Source organism: Sceloporus undulatus, chromosome 5, assembly GCF_019175285.1.
Source record: "Sceloporus undulatus isolate JIND9_A2432 ecotype Alabama chromosome 5, SceUnd_v1.1, whole genome shotgun sequence".
NCBI classification, from domain to species: domain Eukaryota; kingdom Metazoa; phylum Chordata; class Lepidosauria; order Squamata; family Phrynosomatidae; genus Sceloporus; species Sceloporus undulatus.
The window spans coordinates 85373497-85392884 of NC_056526.1; the positions used below are offsets into that span (position 1 = coordinate 85373497).

General features: G+C 40.1%; 1 protein-coding gene across 4 annotated transcripts in view; it reads right to left on the reverse strand.

The window, feature by feature from the left end:
* The window catches only part of MAGI2 (membrane associated guanylate kinase, WW and PDZ domain containing 2), a 782933-nt gene that overhangs the window by 73848 nt on the left and 689697 nt on the right, over positions 1-19388 (reverse strand). For all 4 annotated transcript variants that reach the window (XM_042468280.1, XM_042468279.1, XM_042468278.1 and 1 more), the window contains 2 exons: positions 18269-18517; positions 1846-2031 (listed from right to left, as the gene is read on the reverse strand). In XM_042468280.1, the coding sequence (XP_042324214.1) occupies positions 1846-2031; positions 18269-18517 (435 nt within the window). The remainder of the gene's footprint in view (positions 1-1845; positions 2032-18268; positions 18518-19388) is intronic.

A 19388-nucleotide genomic window follows, 5' to 3' on the forward strand; every position in this document is an offset into this window, starting at 1 on the left:
AGAATGACAAGGGAAACTCAGCCTTTAGGCTCATGGTGGGGATGAGGATTGTATGAAACTTCTTTTCCGGGTCCCCTAAAACCACCACACAGCCTTGCTGATTGTTTTGTGTGGTGATGTCTCCTGCTCTTCACCTGCTTGGATGAGCTCTCTCCCTTAGCTGTTTCTTTCGCTAGTTGTGGCAGTGGCATTTGGGAAACTGTCATGAGGTTTGGGTACAGGGCATTGTTTCTGTGGCTCAGAGTGGTGCCATTTTGGTATAGACTGACTGACCAGAGCAAGGCGTTACAGCATGTAGTGGTGGGGGAGAACTGGTGGCAAAATGAGTGTTCACATTTGGATCCTGTTTAAGGTTTGTGAGCTTTGCTGGGACTTGACTGGCAGGTTGGAGCTGTGGTGCTGTCCTGCTTTCTTTCAGTGGAAAGGATGAAAGAAGAGATAGCAGAAAAAAACAATGTTTGTGTATATGTTGTGGGAGGGTACATGAAGCTTTGTGGGGAAGACATGTCTCTTGGGAAAGAGGCGAAGGGGTATCCAGTGTTGATTCTTGGAGGCCTTTGCCTTGGAGAAACTCCTGTAGTGAAAATATCTCTCTTTCCCCATACAGTCTCCAGTCCAGAGCATGTGGCCTCTGTAAACTGACACACACACTTGTTGCACCCCTGTCTGGCCCAACAAAGAAGTTCTTCCTTACCAGGGATAAGCTTCTCCCTTTGCACCCAGTCACCTTGGGAGCAGCAACCTAGAAGCCTCTTGTCCATTCTGGCCTTTGCAACAAGGCTGGCACAGGTGAGAGGCTCCTTGGTCGCTGCTCGGTTGCTACTCCCAAGGTGACTGGATGCAAAGGGAACAGTAACCAAGATTGGTTGTTTTGAATTTGCAATAGAACAGAAGATCTCATATTAAGAAATATGCATGGGGGAGGCACTAGGGTTGTTGTCAAGAGGAAAGAGGCTGGTACCCCAAAAGGTTTTGGGGACTATTGCTCTAAGGGTAGAGCCAAATTATCTTTGGGCAGTACTCAAACTATTCTGGATGAATAAGGTTTTTTGCTAAACTAATTAAGTCACAGTTAATGTTTCACACAGATTTCAGAGGAAAGTAAGCACAACTAACTCATTATTACTATTTAGCTAAGCAAAATAATTACCTTTTAAATTTACCTTGGCCAGAATAACAAAAGTAAAACATAGACAGAGGAAAACAGAAGGAATAATCAGATGGGGGAAAAAATTCAACAAGTGTTACTCCTAGTGGGGAAGAACATATCACTTCCAGGTTGTAAGGTAACTTTACAAAATTAAGCCCCAATGTCATGTCAACTTAAAGCTCTCTCCTCACAGCAACACTGCTCAAACAAAAGCAAATACAGTATACCAAGTGAAAAGCTTGTAAAAGAGGTTTCTAAAGCTCAGTAATCATTTTGTTAGAACTCCTGTTGTTCTGAGCCTGTTCTCAGTTGCATAACTGGAAGAAAAACCCCAAAGCAAGCCAATCAGTTGACATGAGGAGAGTTGTAATTATGTAAAATGATGGAACAGGGTTGTTAGGGATTATTTCAACTGCTGGATAATGTTACTTCTCCCATGAGCCAAAGGAACAGACCCTGAAGTGCTTCATCAAGGCTTTTCCTGGTGGTTCAAATGTGCTTTTGCCATCTGAAGTGTTTTTGAAGGGCTTGGACTCTGTTCTAGCAGGGTCTCTGGTGATGCAGCAGTAACATTTACAGAATGCGGCACACTAGCTGCACAGATAAAAACTCCCTTAACTTTCCCAAGGGTGCAGTTCAGATTAATTGGTTGCAACTTCTATTTTCCTCTTGGGTTTTAAGGGTCAATTACTTACCCTCCTGAGGAATGATGCGAAGAGTTACACTAAGACCAGCATCTTTAATTAGCTTCACAATATCGGCATGAGGCATGTTAATAATAGACTGGCCATTCACAGCTAAAATCCGGTCTCCGACTTTTAATTTCGCACAGCGATCAGCAGGGCTTCCATCAATTATCCGGCCTATTTTATGGGGTACAGCTAGAAAACAGAAATATATGCATACATAACTAACATAAGTCAACAGTCAACATGATGTCTTAAGTAGAAGCACACAAACACATGTTTATATATAGGCAAAATAGCTCCCACTGGGAAATGTCTAGACCATCATACTGTGTTCTATAAGTGGCTGCTGCAAGCAGCATCTCTCTCTCAATCCCTCCCTCTCCTCCCTTTTTTCACACATAAGCTTCTATCTTCAGCCCACTTGGAGTTCGTCTTCAAAATCTCAGCTGCTAAATTATTGCTTCCGGAGCCTATTGCTGACAATAACGTACAGAATCAATAGTTACTTTGGAAGACATGACATCCATAATAAAATGTTTGTGTTTTTTTAAGATTAACCTGGAGAAAATCTCTTTCTTTGACTAAATTCATAACTTTGCCATTCATGCAGTTTTGGCTGGTGAAGGTATACTGGAAGAGTAGTAATGTTTCTGTCTTTTAAATGATGGCAGTGACACAAATCTAGCCAATTTAAAAAAAAACCTTTATGAATGTTCTCTGCAGTTTCTTCAGGAATGATGCAAGATAGAAGAGATAATAAAAGTTATAAATGTGGAACACTTGTGGATATTGTACCCAACCACTGAAACTTTATTAAGAGAGAAAACAGGATGAGGATTTTGTGGCTGAACAATGAATAGCCATCCTAAGATGGAGGCATACACTTGATGGGGTGAAACATCTGAAGTATATCTGGCAGAATAGGGAATAGGGAACTCTGGGGCTCAACAGACGGGCAGGAAGGGGCAGAGAGATGCCACCCCTTTCTGCCCCGGAACATTGCCACAGCAACCGCATGCTGTGACAATGATCCGCTCCTTCTCAGGAGCAAAAAGAAGCTGCTGTAAGCAGCTTTCTGGAAGGGATGCCATAATGGCAGTCACGCACCATGATGATGCCCCTTCCAGCCAGCACTGTTTGGGTGCTCTGATACCAGTGCATCATCATGGCATGCCCTGTATGGATGGGCACGTGCCAAGATGGTGCATGGGCAGCGAATGTAGGGCTGGGCACCTGTAACCACTCAGTCTTATCTAGCCCTACTTTCGGGCCCAGGCTGGCATAGAGTGCTAGTCTGTTTAGGACCTTTGTCTTGATTTAACTGCAACATTGGCAAGCAAAACAAACTTACCTGTGCAGTGTTGAATTTGCCTGGGAAACTTCTTATTCAACTAATTTGCATCCAGAGTGTTATGTTATACTTTGCTATTTATTTAACTAAATTCTATACCACTGTTCAGCATAAACGATCAGTATGTTTTTTCAGTGACAGATACATCATCATAGGTTAATGACATGATGTTGACATGTTCAAATGGTGCAGTTTCACAAATAAATGTGAGAACCATTGTGTTGTAGGGGTCTGAGTGTTGGACTCCAGAGACGAGGGTTAAAATCTCTATTTGGTCATAGAAACCCATTGTGTGATCATGTGCAAGTCATGTTTTCTCAGTCTCAGAAGATGGAAGGGCAAAACTTGCTCTGAACAAATCTTGCCAAGAAAAATCCATGATAGGTTTGCCTTAGGATTGCCAAAAATTGGCAACTTGAAGGCACACAACACAATATACAAATAAATGGTTGGCTGGGCAAGCATTGTATGGCTAGCCTAGTCTGGAATGGAGATCTGGATACTTACAACACTGAACTTTATCACAATGGGAAAATCAGGGAAGAGTGGGGGTTTAAACGAACATTAGCCTGTGAAAATCGTGTGATTGCAGTGAAGATTTTCACATGATGTCACAATTAAGAGGATTTATTCCAGCAATAAACAGATAGTAACCAGCAACAAATCATTCACAGGTTATTACCTGTTTATTGCCAGGATAAGTCCTCTTTAATGTCTGTTTAAACCCTTGCTTTCCCCCTGATTTCTCCCTGTGTGATAAAGTCTATTGGGTTGATAATCTATTCCAGCCAACCTATATCATGTTTCATTCAGTCACTGGAAAATGAAAGACCAGCATGGCTCAGTGCTATGGAATTTTGGGAACTGTAGTTTTGGGAGACATTTCGCCTTCTCTGTCAGAGAGCTCTGGTACCACAACAAAATGCAGTTCCCAGAATTCCAAAGCATTGAGCCGTGGCAGTTAAAGTGGTGTCAAAATGAATTATTTCTGCCGTGCACATGCAGCCATATTCATGTTTTGGTTAAATCTGAGTTAGGTAAACAAATGAGGAACAGGAAGAGAGAGAAAATCCTATGAGAGTCACATACAAAAAACTTCCAGTCTCAGCAAATCAATGCTGTTAAACAAACAATTAAGTTGTACTAATCACTCTGCTAGCATAAACCATGGCATTTTATACGCACTTGTAAGGGCCAAACAGTTCATATTTCTTTTTAGTGGAAACAAGAGGCTAGAATTAATCACACAGCAGGAAAGTCCAATAAATATATTGGTTATTATGGTAAACTGGATTTTTGCAAGTTTGATTTCTGTTTGCCCCTAGAATTTCTGAGTTTCTGTGTTACAAAAGAAAGGATCACCCATTTTGATCTGTCTTTATGTCTGTTAGGAAGATACTTAAGATGATGCAGATGAAGTCCTATTTATACATTTAGAATGGAGCTGCTCAACAGCATCTTAAAGCTATTTCAGTTTTGGAGCTGTCCCCCACAAAGGCTAGTTTAGTCCTCCATTACTTTATTCAATCATCTTTGGAAAGCTTGTGGAAAAAAACAGTTTTGGACAGTAACTCTCCTGGCCATGCTGGTTAGGAGGTTCTGGGACTAGCAATTCAAGATACTAAAGGTTCCAAACTTTGTTTCTTTGCAATAGGATGCTGCTATGCTGGTAGGCTTGCAGCATGACAGGCAGTTTCTTTTCTTTTTAAAATTATTTTTATTGAATAAAAACTACATGAAATAAAAAAATGAATAACACAATTAACACTAACAGACAAAGTTACAGCACTATTAGCCCACTTTGACTACCATGGCTACATTCTGTGGAATAACATAATATGCAGTTTTGTGAGGTACTAGAATTCTCTGGCTGAGAAGTCTAGGACCTTTGCTAAACTACAAATACCAGGATTCCACAGGATGGAACCATCACAGTTAAAGTGAAATAATAGCATTATAATTCTGTAGTGTGAAATAGCCCCCAACATTTTTTCTCACATCACATAACACACTAAAACCAGGGGTAAGGAACTCCCCCCCCCCCGCAGGTATTCCTAGGGTAAAACTCACACCCGCTCTGGCCACTGGGTATAGTAGGCAATGGCTGCTACAAACAGCTAACAAATGGCTCATCTAGGTTAATAACATTTGGAGGCACACAGTCCATCTCTAATAAGTAACTATATTCAGGCTCTCAGGGTGCAATCCAGTATGCTTACTTGGAATGAGTAAATCCAGTTTAACTTCTGAGTAGAACACAAGTATAAGACTACTCATATTTGTAAACTTCATTGAGCTTAGCAGCAGAACTTACTCCAGTATAAATATACATCAGTTCAGCAGCAGGGTACATTTCCTTTGACCTCAGATGATTGGAAAGGATGATTCTTTTCCAATCATCTATTAAAACTGTAAAAGGACAGAGTGCAGGGAAAAACCCAATCTGCAGTTTATTATTTGTTTCTATTAGGACCAACCAAAACATCATTAAGTCTTGATAATTTCCCCCCAGTTTCTCTGAATTCTTCAGGTTCATTATCTCGAGACTTCTAGAGAACCTGAAAGTTTGCTCACAGTGACAAGGTAGTTGTTCCTCACACAGAGGTATTGTTGTGGATTTGGAATTTACATCATTCTGATCAAATTGATTTGATTGTAGTGCTAGTTATTCATTTCACCCAGAAGCAAGTCCTCAGTGTAAGTTTATTCTCAAGTGAGCCCAACTCTACATATCCACACAGAAGCAGGTTTTGGAATTTCAGTAGGATTTTACTGTCAGGAAAGTGGGCACAACATTACAACTGATACTACTCAAAGGGGATCCCTTTGTCAGGCAGCCCAATCCAATGCAATTCAGAAGGACAGCTCATTGCATTTTTGAGCGGCTTAACTGTAGGTGAGCACCTTGACTTTCAGTGGGACTGTTCCTTCCTCTCACAAGCCCTTTGCTTGGGAACTCTAAAGAGAAAAACATTCACCTTCCAGCTTATTTCCATGAAAATGCTATGTTGGCTAGGGATCCACATCTCTCTTTGTCTCATGCCCAGAATCTTCCCAGTAATAAAGGACTGCTTGCTGTTGTGAATTGCTTTTCTTTGCGGAAAGATTGCATTGCTGATGTCAAGGCAGAAAGGTGAGACTTTCTTTCTATGCATCTGCCTGCTATAGTTCTATTCATATGTGAAGAGGAGTGGGGGCATGTTACTTTCTGGAAGGAATACATTTTATGAGTTAGGCAAAGGCCACCAGTTTAAGAGAGTAGAATTAATTACAGATCCCTTTAAGCAAAAGAACCAGTGGCATGAGCTCAGGCAAGAACCTTAATATGACACGTTGGCTACTACATGCTGCCCACGGCTTTCTCTCCCTAGTTCCCAAGAAAGTAGGAGGTGAGTACAGAGGGGCTAGATAGGCAGCTGGATTGTGGGAATGCAGGTCTTTCTCCTTCCCTTGCTTCTTTTACAAAGAACTTGAGAAAAAGAAAGGAGAGCCAACCATAGCTGTTGCCACCGCCCACCACTAGGACCTAGTAGAAAACTCAGCCGTTGTCTTCTCTCCCAGTCATTGCTCCAGTCATCCTGGAAAGAGGTCAGATTCACCACTCCTAGCAATCTGCTGACTGAGGTAGCTGCCTCACTTTGTCTACTAGGTTGGCCAGCTAGCCTTGAATCCCACTGACATTGAAGCCAATAGCTACCACAAATGATGGCACCCAGGAAGCGATGGCTCAAGAGATTTCATCATTTAAGGCAAAGTACAAGATGGTGGCTCTCCCCACTGGTTGTACAAACCTGACTGGCCTCACCCTTGAACCATAGTTTAACACAGAAAACAGGAGAGTGTCTTCCATTATACCTCAGGGAAGGAGTCTTACAAAGAGGGCACAGCTCTGTGTCTTTTAAAATTGTGCCAGCAGTCTCTTTCCCTCCCCATCCTTCACCTGAAGTAGCTGTCTAAAGGGTCATTCCCACTTGTTGGTTGAATCAAATCCTGATTCGCTCTCACTGCATTTTGTCATTCGATTAAAAAATGCCCCTTGTTCCCATTATGAAATGGTTTTTTTCTTATCCCTATGAAATTGGTTATATTTGTGGCTCGGTTGTCATTCCCACTAGCTACCCAATACGTCAATCATTGTGATGTAAGCAGCAGCCCAGACTTACAAGCATGGAGGAGGGGGGCTGAAATGGAAGGCAGGTCATTAGTGGCAGGGGGCAGACCCCTGCCATGCCTGGATCGCTCAATCCAGGCATGGCAGAGAGGAGGGGGAGGAGGAGAGTGAGCCAAGGAAGGTCACAAAATCGATAGACTGATTATTTGCATTTGCAAGTAATTGCCAAATCAATTTATTGATTAACTTTTATTTAAAAAACAAACAAATAAAAAGGCAGCACGGGGTGTGTGTGACATCTCCCACCCCTGCTGCCATTTGTCCCTTCCCCTCCAGAAAGAATCAATTCCAATCTGTAGTTCCCACTTGCTGAACACTCTTTGGAATCGATTCTTTCCAAAAGAACCACTTTGAAAGTAGTCTCAGGAAAGATTGATTTTTTGTATTTGCCCCACTTTATCACCACTGAAATCGATCAAATAAGGATCAGGTTCGATTTCAAGTGGGAACTAGGGTCATATAGCTGAATGGTGCTTCGAATTAAATTGTAGTGGGAATCACCCCTTTATCTGTCTCAAGGGCCATGGCAGGGCTGGTCTTGTACCTAGCAATAGCATTGCAACCCAGTGGGAAAGGACTGTACTAAAGTGTGGCATGAGGCTCTTCTCTGTGCTTGGGAAAACAGGGTTGTACCATTTTCCTCAGGACACACACACACAAAAAAAACCTCTTAGAAGAACTGAAAATGTTTCATTAGAAGAGAGGACTTTAGTTTAAATACATTTCTTTTCTCTTCCTGCAGAGTTTAAAACCGGCGGATATTAAATGTCAGATTAAAATGGAAGTGTCTAGATGAATCTTGGCCTTTTCACTATACTGTACTTTCCTTCTGTGCCTGAAACACTTCTTGAACTTCTTCTTAAGTACATCTTCTTAAACTTGCTGATAAACTATAGTTTTTAAAACAAAAAGTGCTTTCATGGTGTTTTCTTCTAGCAACAGATAATGATGCCTGGCTTTTAGCACAGAAGTAATTTCTTCTCATTAATTTCTAGTGCTTTATTTTTAAAAGCACTTTTAATTAAGCAAATTGTAATTTGATTTAATGTTCTGGTTTCCTAGAAGCCACTTCATTGTGCAATGACAAATAAATACCATCTTTGCCTGTTGTTCCTCCAGAAGCACAAAACTGGCTGCACATTTTCAAATCATTACATCTAAGGAGGAAAATAAATGACATTTCTAACTTTAACAAGATAACATTATTTATGCTAGGATATGAGTTCTAATAAAGTTACAGGATAGGCATAATGGCTTATACAGTCATCCCTTCCAATTCGCAAAGGATCTGTTCCAGACTCCCTGAGAATTGGGAAAATTGCTAATATTGGAGCCCTATTGATTACAATGGGGGCATGTTCCTGGGTGTGTGTGCCATTATGTCCCTCCTGGCTTGTCGTATGCGAAAGACTGAGGGATGCGAATGGCAAGACCGCAAATCAGGAGGGATGACTGTAGTAGCCACAGATCAGGGGATGGACTAGGTGTGCTCCTGCAGATGTTGTTGGGTTGTAACTCCCATACTTGCTGGTGGCAGGGGCTGACAGGAGTTGTTGTACTACAATATTCAGAGTGCTACACTTTGCCTACCCCTGCCATAAATATTGACCACTCATACAGGTCTCTGCTGTGTCTTGTAATGGGTATGAAAGGTTGGCTAAAGCCTTAGCATAAACATTTGGCTCTATTCTAGGTACAGAATAGGATTTTTCATTTGATCACCAAACATCACCATTTTGGCAGTTCTGTTTTCTGCAGCGAAAATTTACATAATGGATTTTATGTATGTATACCAGTGGCATCCATCCCTCAGTGTCTATTCACAGAACGATCACATTGCTGCCTTTTTGAAATGTTATGTACTCTTTTCATTTCTTATCTACAACATGAGTAATGTTTATTCCCATACATGCTAACACAGTTGTTCAACACTTAACCAGAGAAAAGCAAATTTTTCTGATGAAGGTAACACATTTGGAGTAATTTCAAATGGACTACAAATCTGCAGAGAAATCATGGCGTGTTAGACTTCATTGACATTTCAGATTATTATAGCAGAATGACTTGTACAATTTTGCATTTATTTCTAGTTGCTGTCATTTAATTTACACAGCTATTTTGCATGTGGAAAATATATTGATTTGCTTTTTGGAGAAGCATCAGAACAGACGTTCTAATTAAAATGTATTAGTTGGAGGTTTTTTTTGTCATTTCCTACCAAAATGTTTTACAGAAGAAACCTCTCTTATAATGACCAATGAACAAACCCTTTTGACTCTGACTTTTTTTTTTTTGCCTCTGTCCCTACGTATGAAAACTGCCTCATGATATCCCTGCATGTATGTGGGATGGAAAAAAGTATCATTCACAGTCTCTCTTTCTCTCTCACACACTCTCTCTCTGAGTGTGTGAATGGATTCATACAATTTGATTCACTTCATAAAGGATTACTGGCCATAATGAACACAAGGAAACTCATATATCACTAAATACAGCCTGAACTGGATAGTTGCAGTGATAGCTTTTAGAAGTAGTTGCTGTGAAATGTAATGAAGGACACACAGTGTTTAATCCAGCACCAGCAGATGAAGTTTTAAAATCATCCTGGTCTATCCAAAATGCATATAGCACAGTGGGGTTGATGAGCAATAAAAATCAAAGGCAATTGAAGGGAGCATTTGGTTCAGGACTCAGCTCTATTTGCTTGGATGACCTCTATATGGGGGAAATGCCTCCCCTTGCCCAGAATTCACCATACATATTTTGAGAGTAGAGAACTTATTCCTGGTAGCTGTAAAACTATAATTTTATACTTTTCTTTGGCTGATATCCATCTCAATCATAAAACCCTGTGGTTTCTCATCTTTGCTTTATTTTTAAAAAAGAAATATTTCTTGTAACTCATGAGCTTCCCCTTATCCTTTTCCTGTTGTCTTCTCATTATCCTCCTTTCTTATTCACTCAAATTTGCATGTTGTTATTATACTTGGTGTCACTTTGGTAGAAATTGCATATAGCGGGCAGTTACATGGATATTTCTCTTGACTTAAAATTTTAAAACTAAGAGGCAGGGATGCCAGATTGAAATGTTAATGTAAAGCTAAGAAAGACTAGGAAAAAAAGCCTCCCAAAAGCCAAACATATTTTAAATATATTTTTCATATTTTGTTGCTAATAAATGATTTATAAAAAAAGCCAAAGGTGTCACAGTTTCACCACGAAACCTTATCACTTCACAGTAGTTGAGTAGGATTATAAATCACATCCAAACACTTTGGAGGTCCAAGACAAACTGGAGGAAGAGTGAACATGTGAACTGCCTGAAGCCCTGCCCTTGTTCTGGACATTTGGATGGCTACCATGTTCAGCGCATGACTCTGGGGCATGTTTGCCCAGCAGAAATTCAAATACTGCCAAATGTAACTGACCAAATAAAATAAATAAAAATAAAACATTTCTCTTAAAGGAAAATTATTTAGAAAAAAGATGGCATGTAATTTTCTTGAAGGTAATTTTAGTATTTAAAAAACCCAGGAAAAATCCAAAAATCCAAATTAATTCTCTGATGCTAATCAATTTTTTAAAAAGCCACCTTTCTAGTATCTGGCTTTTAAAAAACCATTCTAACAACTGTGCTAAAAGGAACCAGATAGAATGCAGTCTTGAGCAGAGGATCAGCAAGACTTTTGAGCAGGCAACACTATTTAATCCCTTCACCTATGGCCATTTTGTTCACTCAGCCCTACCTAATTCCCAATCACTTTTTTCTTTGCACGTGGAAAGATAACAATGGGACCTACAGAAAACATATTCAGGGATATCCATGTTGGCCCTATAGCAAAGTACAATAACATCCCAAATCCACCAAACAATGGTTTTATTCGGCCAACCAAAATTGGCAAAATACATGATGCAAGCTTTTGAAGCTCCATTAACTTCTCCATCAGGCAAAAGTACAGGGACGTAGCCAAGGGGGGGGGTTCTTGGGGTCCGGACCCCCCCTTCCATTAGAAAAATGAATGGTGTGTGCTGCTGCACCGCCGCACCCAAGCCCCATTATAATGGTGGCACTTAGTCTGGACCCCCCCCCTTCCTAAAATCCTGGCTACGTCCCTGAAAGGTATTAAAAAAATCATACAGGAGGAAAAAAAGTAAAAGTTTTTCTTCTGAGGGTAAGGTGGAAAAAACAGAGAAGTGGTTAGAAGGGGGAAAAGTGAACAGCCCCACTAAATCTCTGAAGCTCCTTTTGGTTGTAATAAGAAGCAAATGCAGGGAAAGCATAAACAAAACTGAATCTCCTCTACACCTTTAGTCTCATTTATACCGTAATTCATTTATTGCTACTTCCTCTTATCTCAAAATGTATAAAGCATTTTTGAAAACCCTGCCATGTAAAAAAGTAACATACTGTATTAGAGGGAAAGCTTCTAACCTAGCTAACTCCCTGGGCTATCCAATTTTCACATGCAGGGAACTTTTAAAGTAATTTCAGACAAGCACTTGGTATTCTGAGATGTATTGTAAATGGAATTCTAAAACCATTAAATGCATTGGTCTAAAGCAGGGGTGTGAGGTATTCCCCCCTCCATACCTTTTCGACCACAAGGCTTTACCATCAGCTATGCTGTTTAGGGCTGGAATTGAAGTCCCAAATGTTTAGAGAGCCAAAAGTCCCCCAGCTCTAATTTTAAGGCACTGGATGAATGTACCAAATATATCCCTCTTGGAATAAATGGAATACCAAGGGTGTAAATCATAGTCTCAAATACTAATGGCCACATATCATTAGCACAAAGATAATGAATTTCTGCTCTGCATTAGCCAGATCTCCCACAGTCTTTCCATACCGTACAAGACCCCTGGCTGCCAATTATCTCAGCTGTCAACTACAGAGCTGGGCACCAATGCAGAGAAGTTTGCACTTAGTTCTGAAAACCGCAAGGGTCTTTTATCCTTTCGTTTCCTGGCAGTATACTCTTCTGCCCACAACTACATCTGAAGGTGTTTTGGAAATTCAGAGGAGATTCAAAGGGATTTTTAAAAAGGTGAGCAGTGCATTACTAAGGGGGAACCATTCTTCCCTTCATCTTCCACAGCTATGTATTTCTGTATGTCAAAAGGCTAGGATCATGTGGTGCTGGGCTGCAACCACAGGGCCAAACAAAAGCCTACTTTAAAAGGTGAAAGATGGAGAGAAATGTTACTACATACTTTTTGACAAAGGAAAAAGGGAAATATATTGCTTTAAGGTACAGTTAAATGTTTGCAAAGATTTATAGTTATATATTCCAGGCACATAAACATTTGGTCTATTTATTTACTGACTCCTCTGCATCGTGGTGATTCCAAAGTGGACATGGAGCTTTCCCCCATTAACACTCCCCATTAACTTCCAATGGAGATCTGTATACCCAAAGATACACATGTAAGCCTGTGTGGCATGGTAGTTCGAATGTTTGCCTGGTCATGGAATTACTTTTTTCAAGTAATGGAAAGAACAAACTTTGGTAAAAATATTATTTGGGCTATAATGACAATATACAGTCAGCCCTTCTTATACATGGATTTTTTATACACAGATTCAAGCATCCATGATTTGAAAATGTTAAAAAAAAGTATAAATTTCAAATATCAAACCTTGATTTTCCATTTTTTATAAGGGACACCATTTTGCTATGTCATTATATTTAATGGGACTTGAGCAGCCACAGATTTTGCTATCCTCAGGGGATTTTGGAACCAAACCCCAGCGTATAACAAGGGCCCACTGTACTCAGTTGAAAAAGCCCAGAAATTGTTGTTTTATGGTGATCTTTTGTATTTTTAACATGATGTCTGGGAACTCAGATAAAGAAAGATACTTCTTAGGGAAGGCAAAAATCTTAAGTGGTTCACTTCTCGGCATCTTAAGGAAATATTTGAACAAGATCAGAGAGATTTAGACACAGAGCTAGAGAAAATGATTGATACTTAGAATTGTGTAAGGATGGCTCCATCCACACTGCAGAAATAATGCAGTTGGACACCACTTTAACTGCTATGGCTCAATGCTATAGAATTTTGGAAATTGTAGGTTTGTGAGACATTTAGCCTTCTCTGTCAATGAACTCTGGTGCCACAACAAACTACAATTCCCAGAATTTCATAGTACTCAGTCATGACACTTAGAGTACAGTCAAATTATTTCTGTAGTGCAAATGTTGCCAATGATGACAATTTTATTTAAAAAGTGTACAAATGTCCTTTGAAACTAGAGGCAGAAGATGAAGTTGTGAAATAGTATATGATAAGGTGGGCACAAAATTTTATACATAATGCGCTAGTAGATGGACTTTTTGAGCAATAACAAATCCAACAATGGAATAATTTGTGGCTACGGCTACTAGTAATTTTAGTAGTTGAACTATCTTGTTGGGACTATAATGATAGAATAATATATTTTGTCTTTCTTTTTGCTTTTTCCCTTTGTTACAGTCTGGATTGAGGAATCAGAACCCTTTTGTGTTTTAATTAGTACAAAGTGTTATAGCATTTCAGTACTGTATTATGCAGTAGTTTTAGTTATATATATGCATATATTTTTCTTTATTTGTCTTTTTTGTCTTCTCTTTGTATTCATGTTTTTCTTTTTGTATAGTTTGGGTTATAAATTAGATTGTTTGCATTAAAATTAATAAATGCATAACTTAAAAAAGAATATATGCCTGGGACTTGGAAAATCTGGGTTGAATAGTCAGACATGAAAACTTGGCCTAGCTTCTCTGACCCACCTTCCAGGGTTGTGCTGAAGATAAAGTAAGGAACAGACATATTAATTTCAATAGAGGAGATACGGAATATAAAACCAAACATCATAAAGCAAATAAAGCTGGGCCTTTGAATGAAGTTTGAAATTTTCTGTATATATATCATAGGAGAGGTTTTTCCCAAGGAGAACAACATCCCAGGATTTTCAGACAATATTCTATCTTTCCCTCATTCCACAGGTTTATGTAAGGCAAATGTTACAAAAAGTAAAACCTGTCTTTTATTATTAAGATGATATTCTTGTTGCCTTTATCATTTACATACAGAAAGCTCAAAGAAACAAGGAGTGCTAAACAAAACATGGTGCCTTTTTCTGTTTCTCTCTTTGTATGTTTAAACAAAAAATAATAATCCTCCTGACAGAAAATCACTAAACTCATACTGAGCTCCAGCTAATATCACAGCATGCCCCCAGACAGCACTGATCATTACAAGCTGGTGTCACTGACAAATAATGTTTCACACGTTTACATGTACAGTGTCTTTTCATCTGTTTGGTATGTATTTCCCTTAACAGTTGAGAGATTGTATTTTGTAAAAAGCCACTTGCCTGTTTTCTCACATTTATTCCTATAATAAAGTAGGTAAATGTCAGAAGTGATCAGGTGAAAGGGGATGGGGAAAAAACCCCTCAACCTGACCCTCTCTTATACTATATCCATTGGCAGATAATAACTTCTTGCAATATTTTAAAAAGTAAACAGAGATCTGATACTACTAAACCAAGCAAATGAATTCTCCAGAGCTGCTTGTCCTATTCAATATGTTAACCAGCTGATCGCATTGTGTCCTCAATTCTCCGTAGGTGTGTGGGCTTTAATTCAGCTTTAACTCCCAGCATGTTACAATTTAATTGGGAGAAATAATAATAGTCCAATATATTAGCTTATAGCCTTCAAATGTGTTCTTTGTAACCAACAGCATCTTTCAGTAGGCCTATGCAGTCATTCAGTCTAAACAGGGGATTTTCAGTGCATGAGTAGGATACAACCCTGTGTTCCAGTAAATGTTAGCTCTACTTCCTCAGTTCAGATGCTACTGAAATGTTTGTGACAGATCCATTCCTTTAACCAGGCCAGGTTTGTTAGGAGTTGTCTGAACTGGCAAAATAAAGTGGCTTCAAATAGACTTGAAGCCCAGCTGTTTAGACATATGATGCAAAACTGGGTGGGAACTGACACGAAGCCACGCTCCAGGGCTGAAAACTGGAGCAAAAAGAAGCTCTGATACTCTGCTTCACCACGGAAAATGTGCGTCATCACACATGCATATAAACAGCATGATGCGAGTGTGGGGAATGCAAAAGTATGACATATATGGCAGGTCAGCAACAATGGTATGGATGTAATTACAACATACACAAATCACAGTCCAATGGAGGGGGGGGGCATGAGGAGACAGGGAGAAAGGGGGCATGTAAGAACACACTGTGCTTTGCCAGTATGTCACTGGATTCACTGAACAGGTGGTGTATCACACATGGGACTGTGTGGTCAGTCACATGGAGTGTCTAATGGGATGGCAGCTGGGCAGGAGGAGGGAGGTAATTGGTAGTCACAGGTAGTGTGTTTGTGTGATGGTGAGCATGCATGGATGGGGATAGGCAAAAAAGTTAACTGAGCAGTGTAGCTTGCTGCCACGTGGTGTGGAGGTGGCTATGCAGACAAAAGGGCTTCCACCACTTTCATTAAAACTGGTATCAACCCATTTTTTCTACCCATCTGCTCAGTCCCTTAGACTGTCCAGGACTAAATATAGATAGCCCAATCTAGGTTTTTTTTTTGTTGTTATCTGGGTAACTGGCAGATCTATTCCACCAGAGTGACTCTCAGTTTTATGGCCAGTCCTTCTACAGGTGTTCTGGATTGTACTGGAAATGTCCCAAACTGCTGGACTCCACTCCCACCAGAGATTTGGTACAGGGAGAGCTCCTGTACCATCTGAAGCACCTGCAGAAGCAGCAGGTCTAAAATCAAGAGTGAATTCAACTACCCCCTACTGAAAAGGCAAGGGTTCTTGGGTTGTGGCTTTAGATAGATCTTTGGAATAATAAAGTTTACATCTCAAAGGCTTTTAGTGAATTTAAGCCTTTCTCTTGATTGCATCAAATTGTTCCTTCTAGCTTTGCTCTCTTGAAACTCAGGAAGTTTCTGAAGCTAAAAGGTTTTATAGGAGCAGCAGCAGCAGTCCAAATAATTTCTTAAAATGTCATGCCTTCAGCAAGTGAAGGAAGAAAACACCAACAAACACCTGCAACACATTTCTACAATGAAATCATGCCACAAATGAGGATCTAAGTAAGCATTATCATCTGAAATTAGGGAATTTGCAGCCAACCTCCCCCCCCCCCACACACAAACACCTACAATAAATGTCTACAATGAAATCAAGCCATAAGTGAAGCTCCAAGTAAGCACAGTCATCTGAAATAAGGTAATTTGAAGCTATACTCTTGGAAAAGGTTCTTGGAGGAGTGGGGTCATCACAATTCAAAGCATCCTAAAATTTTTCTTAGGTGTACCACTGGATTTTTCTTCAACCTCTGAGGGCACCAGGATACTTAGGGAGAAACTTGCAGAATCCCTAAGCCAACTTTTTTCTGATCAAAAATAGGATGAATTACTGCTCCCTTCGGGAGACAGCTGGGTTGGGGAAGTTACTATATTGACCCATGTGTAAGTTACCCCAGACTTCTTGGGTCAATATTTTTGTAATTTTTTTCCAACTTATACACAGGTATATATGGTATTCTTGCAGTAAGGTGATGTAGAGTACAGATCTCTTTATGGAGCAGTTACAGATCTCTACCTCCAGGTTACAAAAGGTAACCACAATACAGAATGCCAGGCACTATTTGTTGTTTCGCTGTTTGTTGTATGATGTGCTTGGTGCTCATTGGTAGATTTATTTCTGCAGAGGATAGCTTAGAGGGAGGCAGAACTGTTCATGCAAACAATGCATCAAATCATTTCTGACAAGCAATGAACATTTTAAACAGAAGGCTGAATGCAGGTGCAGTTCTTCTGTACACCAGGGGAGGGGGGAAAATCTGTACCCACCTCGGTTCTGGTTCTATAGGAACACACAATGCAGGTCTGTTTTAGCAGTGAAAGTGCTTGTTTTAAGCTTTAATGTGACTTTTGAAAACTTACTTCAGGCTCTGAGGTTTCCAGAAAAATCTGGTCTTTTTTACATGTGCCCATCTGCATCGGGGCAGTGGCAGGATAGATAGGTGTGTGGCAAGCATCACCATTTAAAAATTATGTTCAGGGTTTTTTTTCTCCTTGGGATCACTACCTCTGGGCTTTTGACCTTCTCTGAGGTCAGAATGGGGCGCCCATCCATGAGAGCAACAATGTTGGGGGACGGTAGTTGAGCAAGCTACCACCTCCCTGTAGATAGCGAAGATTATCACACAGGGTCTTACCATGAGTCAATCATCAAGGAAATGTTGGGGAAGTGTGTGTGTATGAATGCCAGGCATGCCTCCCAAACATCATGGAATCATGAACTCCCTCTAGCGTCCTGGAATCATTTCTGTTAATTGGAAAGTCACTCTCCCTGAACGATTCCAGAATTCTGGAGGAGCTCACAATTCCATGTCGTTGGGGAAGCGTGCCTGGCGTTCATACATGTGCACTTCCCCAATGTTTCCTTGATGACTGACTCATAGTAAGACCCTGTGTGATAATCTTCAGTATGGCTAGGTCCCTTGTCCCAGGAGAGAGAAAGTGGTGCAGAAAATTTAATTTGGGCAGAATATTCTGAAATGCAGGTGGATTATTTTGGCTGGTATAGACAAGTCGCTGGTCATACTCAGAGCAGACTCATTGAAAACAGAAAGACTTAAATTAGTCACAACTAAGTCCCCTTGGTTTCAGTGGGTCTGCTCTGGGTGTGGCCAAATCTAACTCCAACTCAGACATGCAAAACAGTTAATCAGTCTCTTGACTCAGTGGACATCTAAGCAGGTGTAATGCTATAAACACTGGACTGTTTGTATAATTGGTATGCAAACTCATGCAACTGGCAGAGAAGTTTTTTTGGGGGGAGGTGGATAAAAAATTTGGAAGAGCAATTGGCAGAAAGATTTAACTTACTTATTGTAGATCCTGATTCAGGCCTGTTCAAGGAGCTTATGATAACGAAGCCAAACCCTTCATTCTCTTTGCGATGGATGACAACATCACTCGTCTGCAAGCTGTGTGAAGCAAAGCCCTCTGGGGGTGTAGCATTGCTACTTGATCCAGCATGGTTGCTGTTTGCGTAGGTGGCATAGTCGCTTCTTGGAGAACTGTGGTGTGTTGACACAGAGCCTGGACTTCTGCCATTCTCTGGGCATGGTTCTCCTGAAAAAGGAAATTGAATTGAGATTAAGGCACTGGTTTGTTGACAAACACATGCTTTTCTTTAATAAGACAGTGAAAGCTCCCTTCTTTATACTAATTCCCATGTTATAATTGGAGCTGTAACATTCCAGGCTAACAAGCACTATTGAGTCCTGAGTCAAATTAGACATGATCTCTCTGGATTTTTTTGAAATCACACTTAATCTGTTTTTATTCGACTTGCCATACAAAAATCCCACCTTAGTCATTTTTGGAATAAATCATCTTTGCCCTTATGCTAGGTTACTTAAGGTATAGTCATAATAATAATTACAGGTAACAATGACAAACAAAAGAAATAGTGGGATCAACACTGACTCTTTCATTGGTGAAACCCAGATCTGAAATTTGTCTCATCATAGAAGATTTCCTATTGAGTGTTGAGTATGGTCTATTTTCAGCAGCATATCGCCTTTGAAAGCTGCCAATTTTAAGTCTAGCCCTTGCTGGCTGTGCCACTATTTTTTTATTTAAAAAAAACAACACCTTAGCAATGTCTTTATATATTTTGTTGCTATTTGTTGTTGTTGTGAGCCTTCAAGTAGTTTTCAGTTTATGGTGACACTAAGACAACCTTATCACCAGGTTTTCTTGGTATTATAGATTTTAACTCTTCCTTTAGGCTACTCTGAAAATCCAGGCTAGATCAGGTACTCTCCAGGTGGGGACTGGAAATGAGTAATACTTAGACTTCTGGATAATGTTCAGGCCTACCACTGCTGTCACCTTCAACATTTCTTTTGACAACAGGGAGAAACCAAAACTATATAAGGCATTTTCTCCATAGATCTGGGAACACTGACAACACAGTGCATTACATTAAAAATAACCA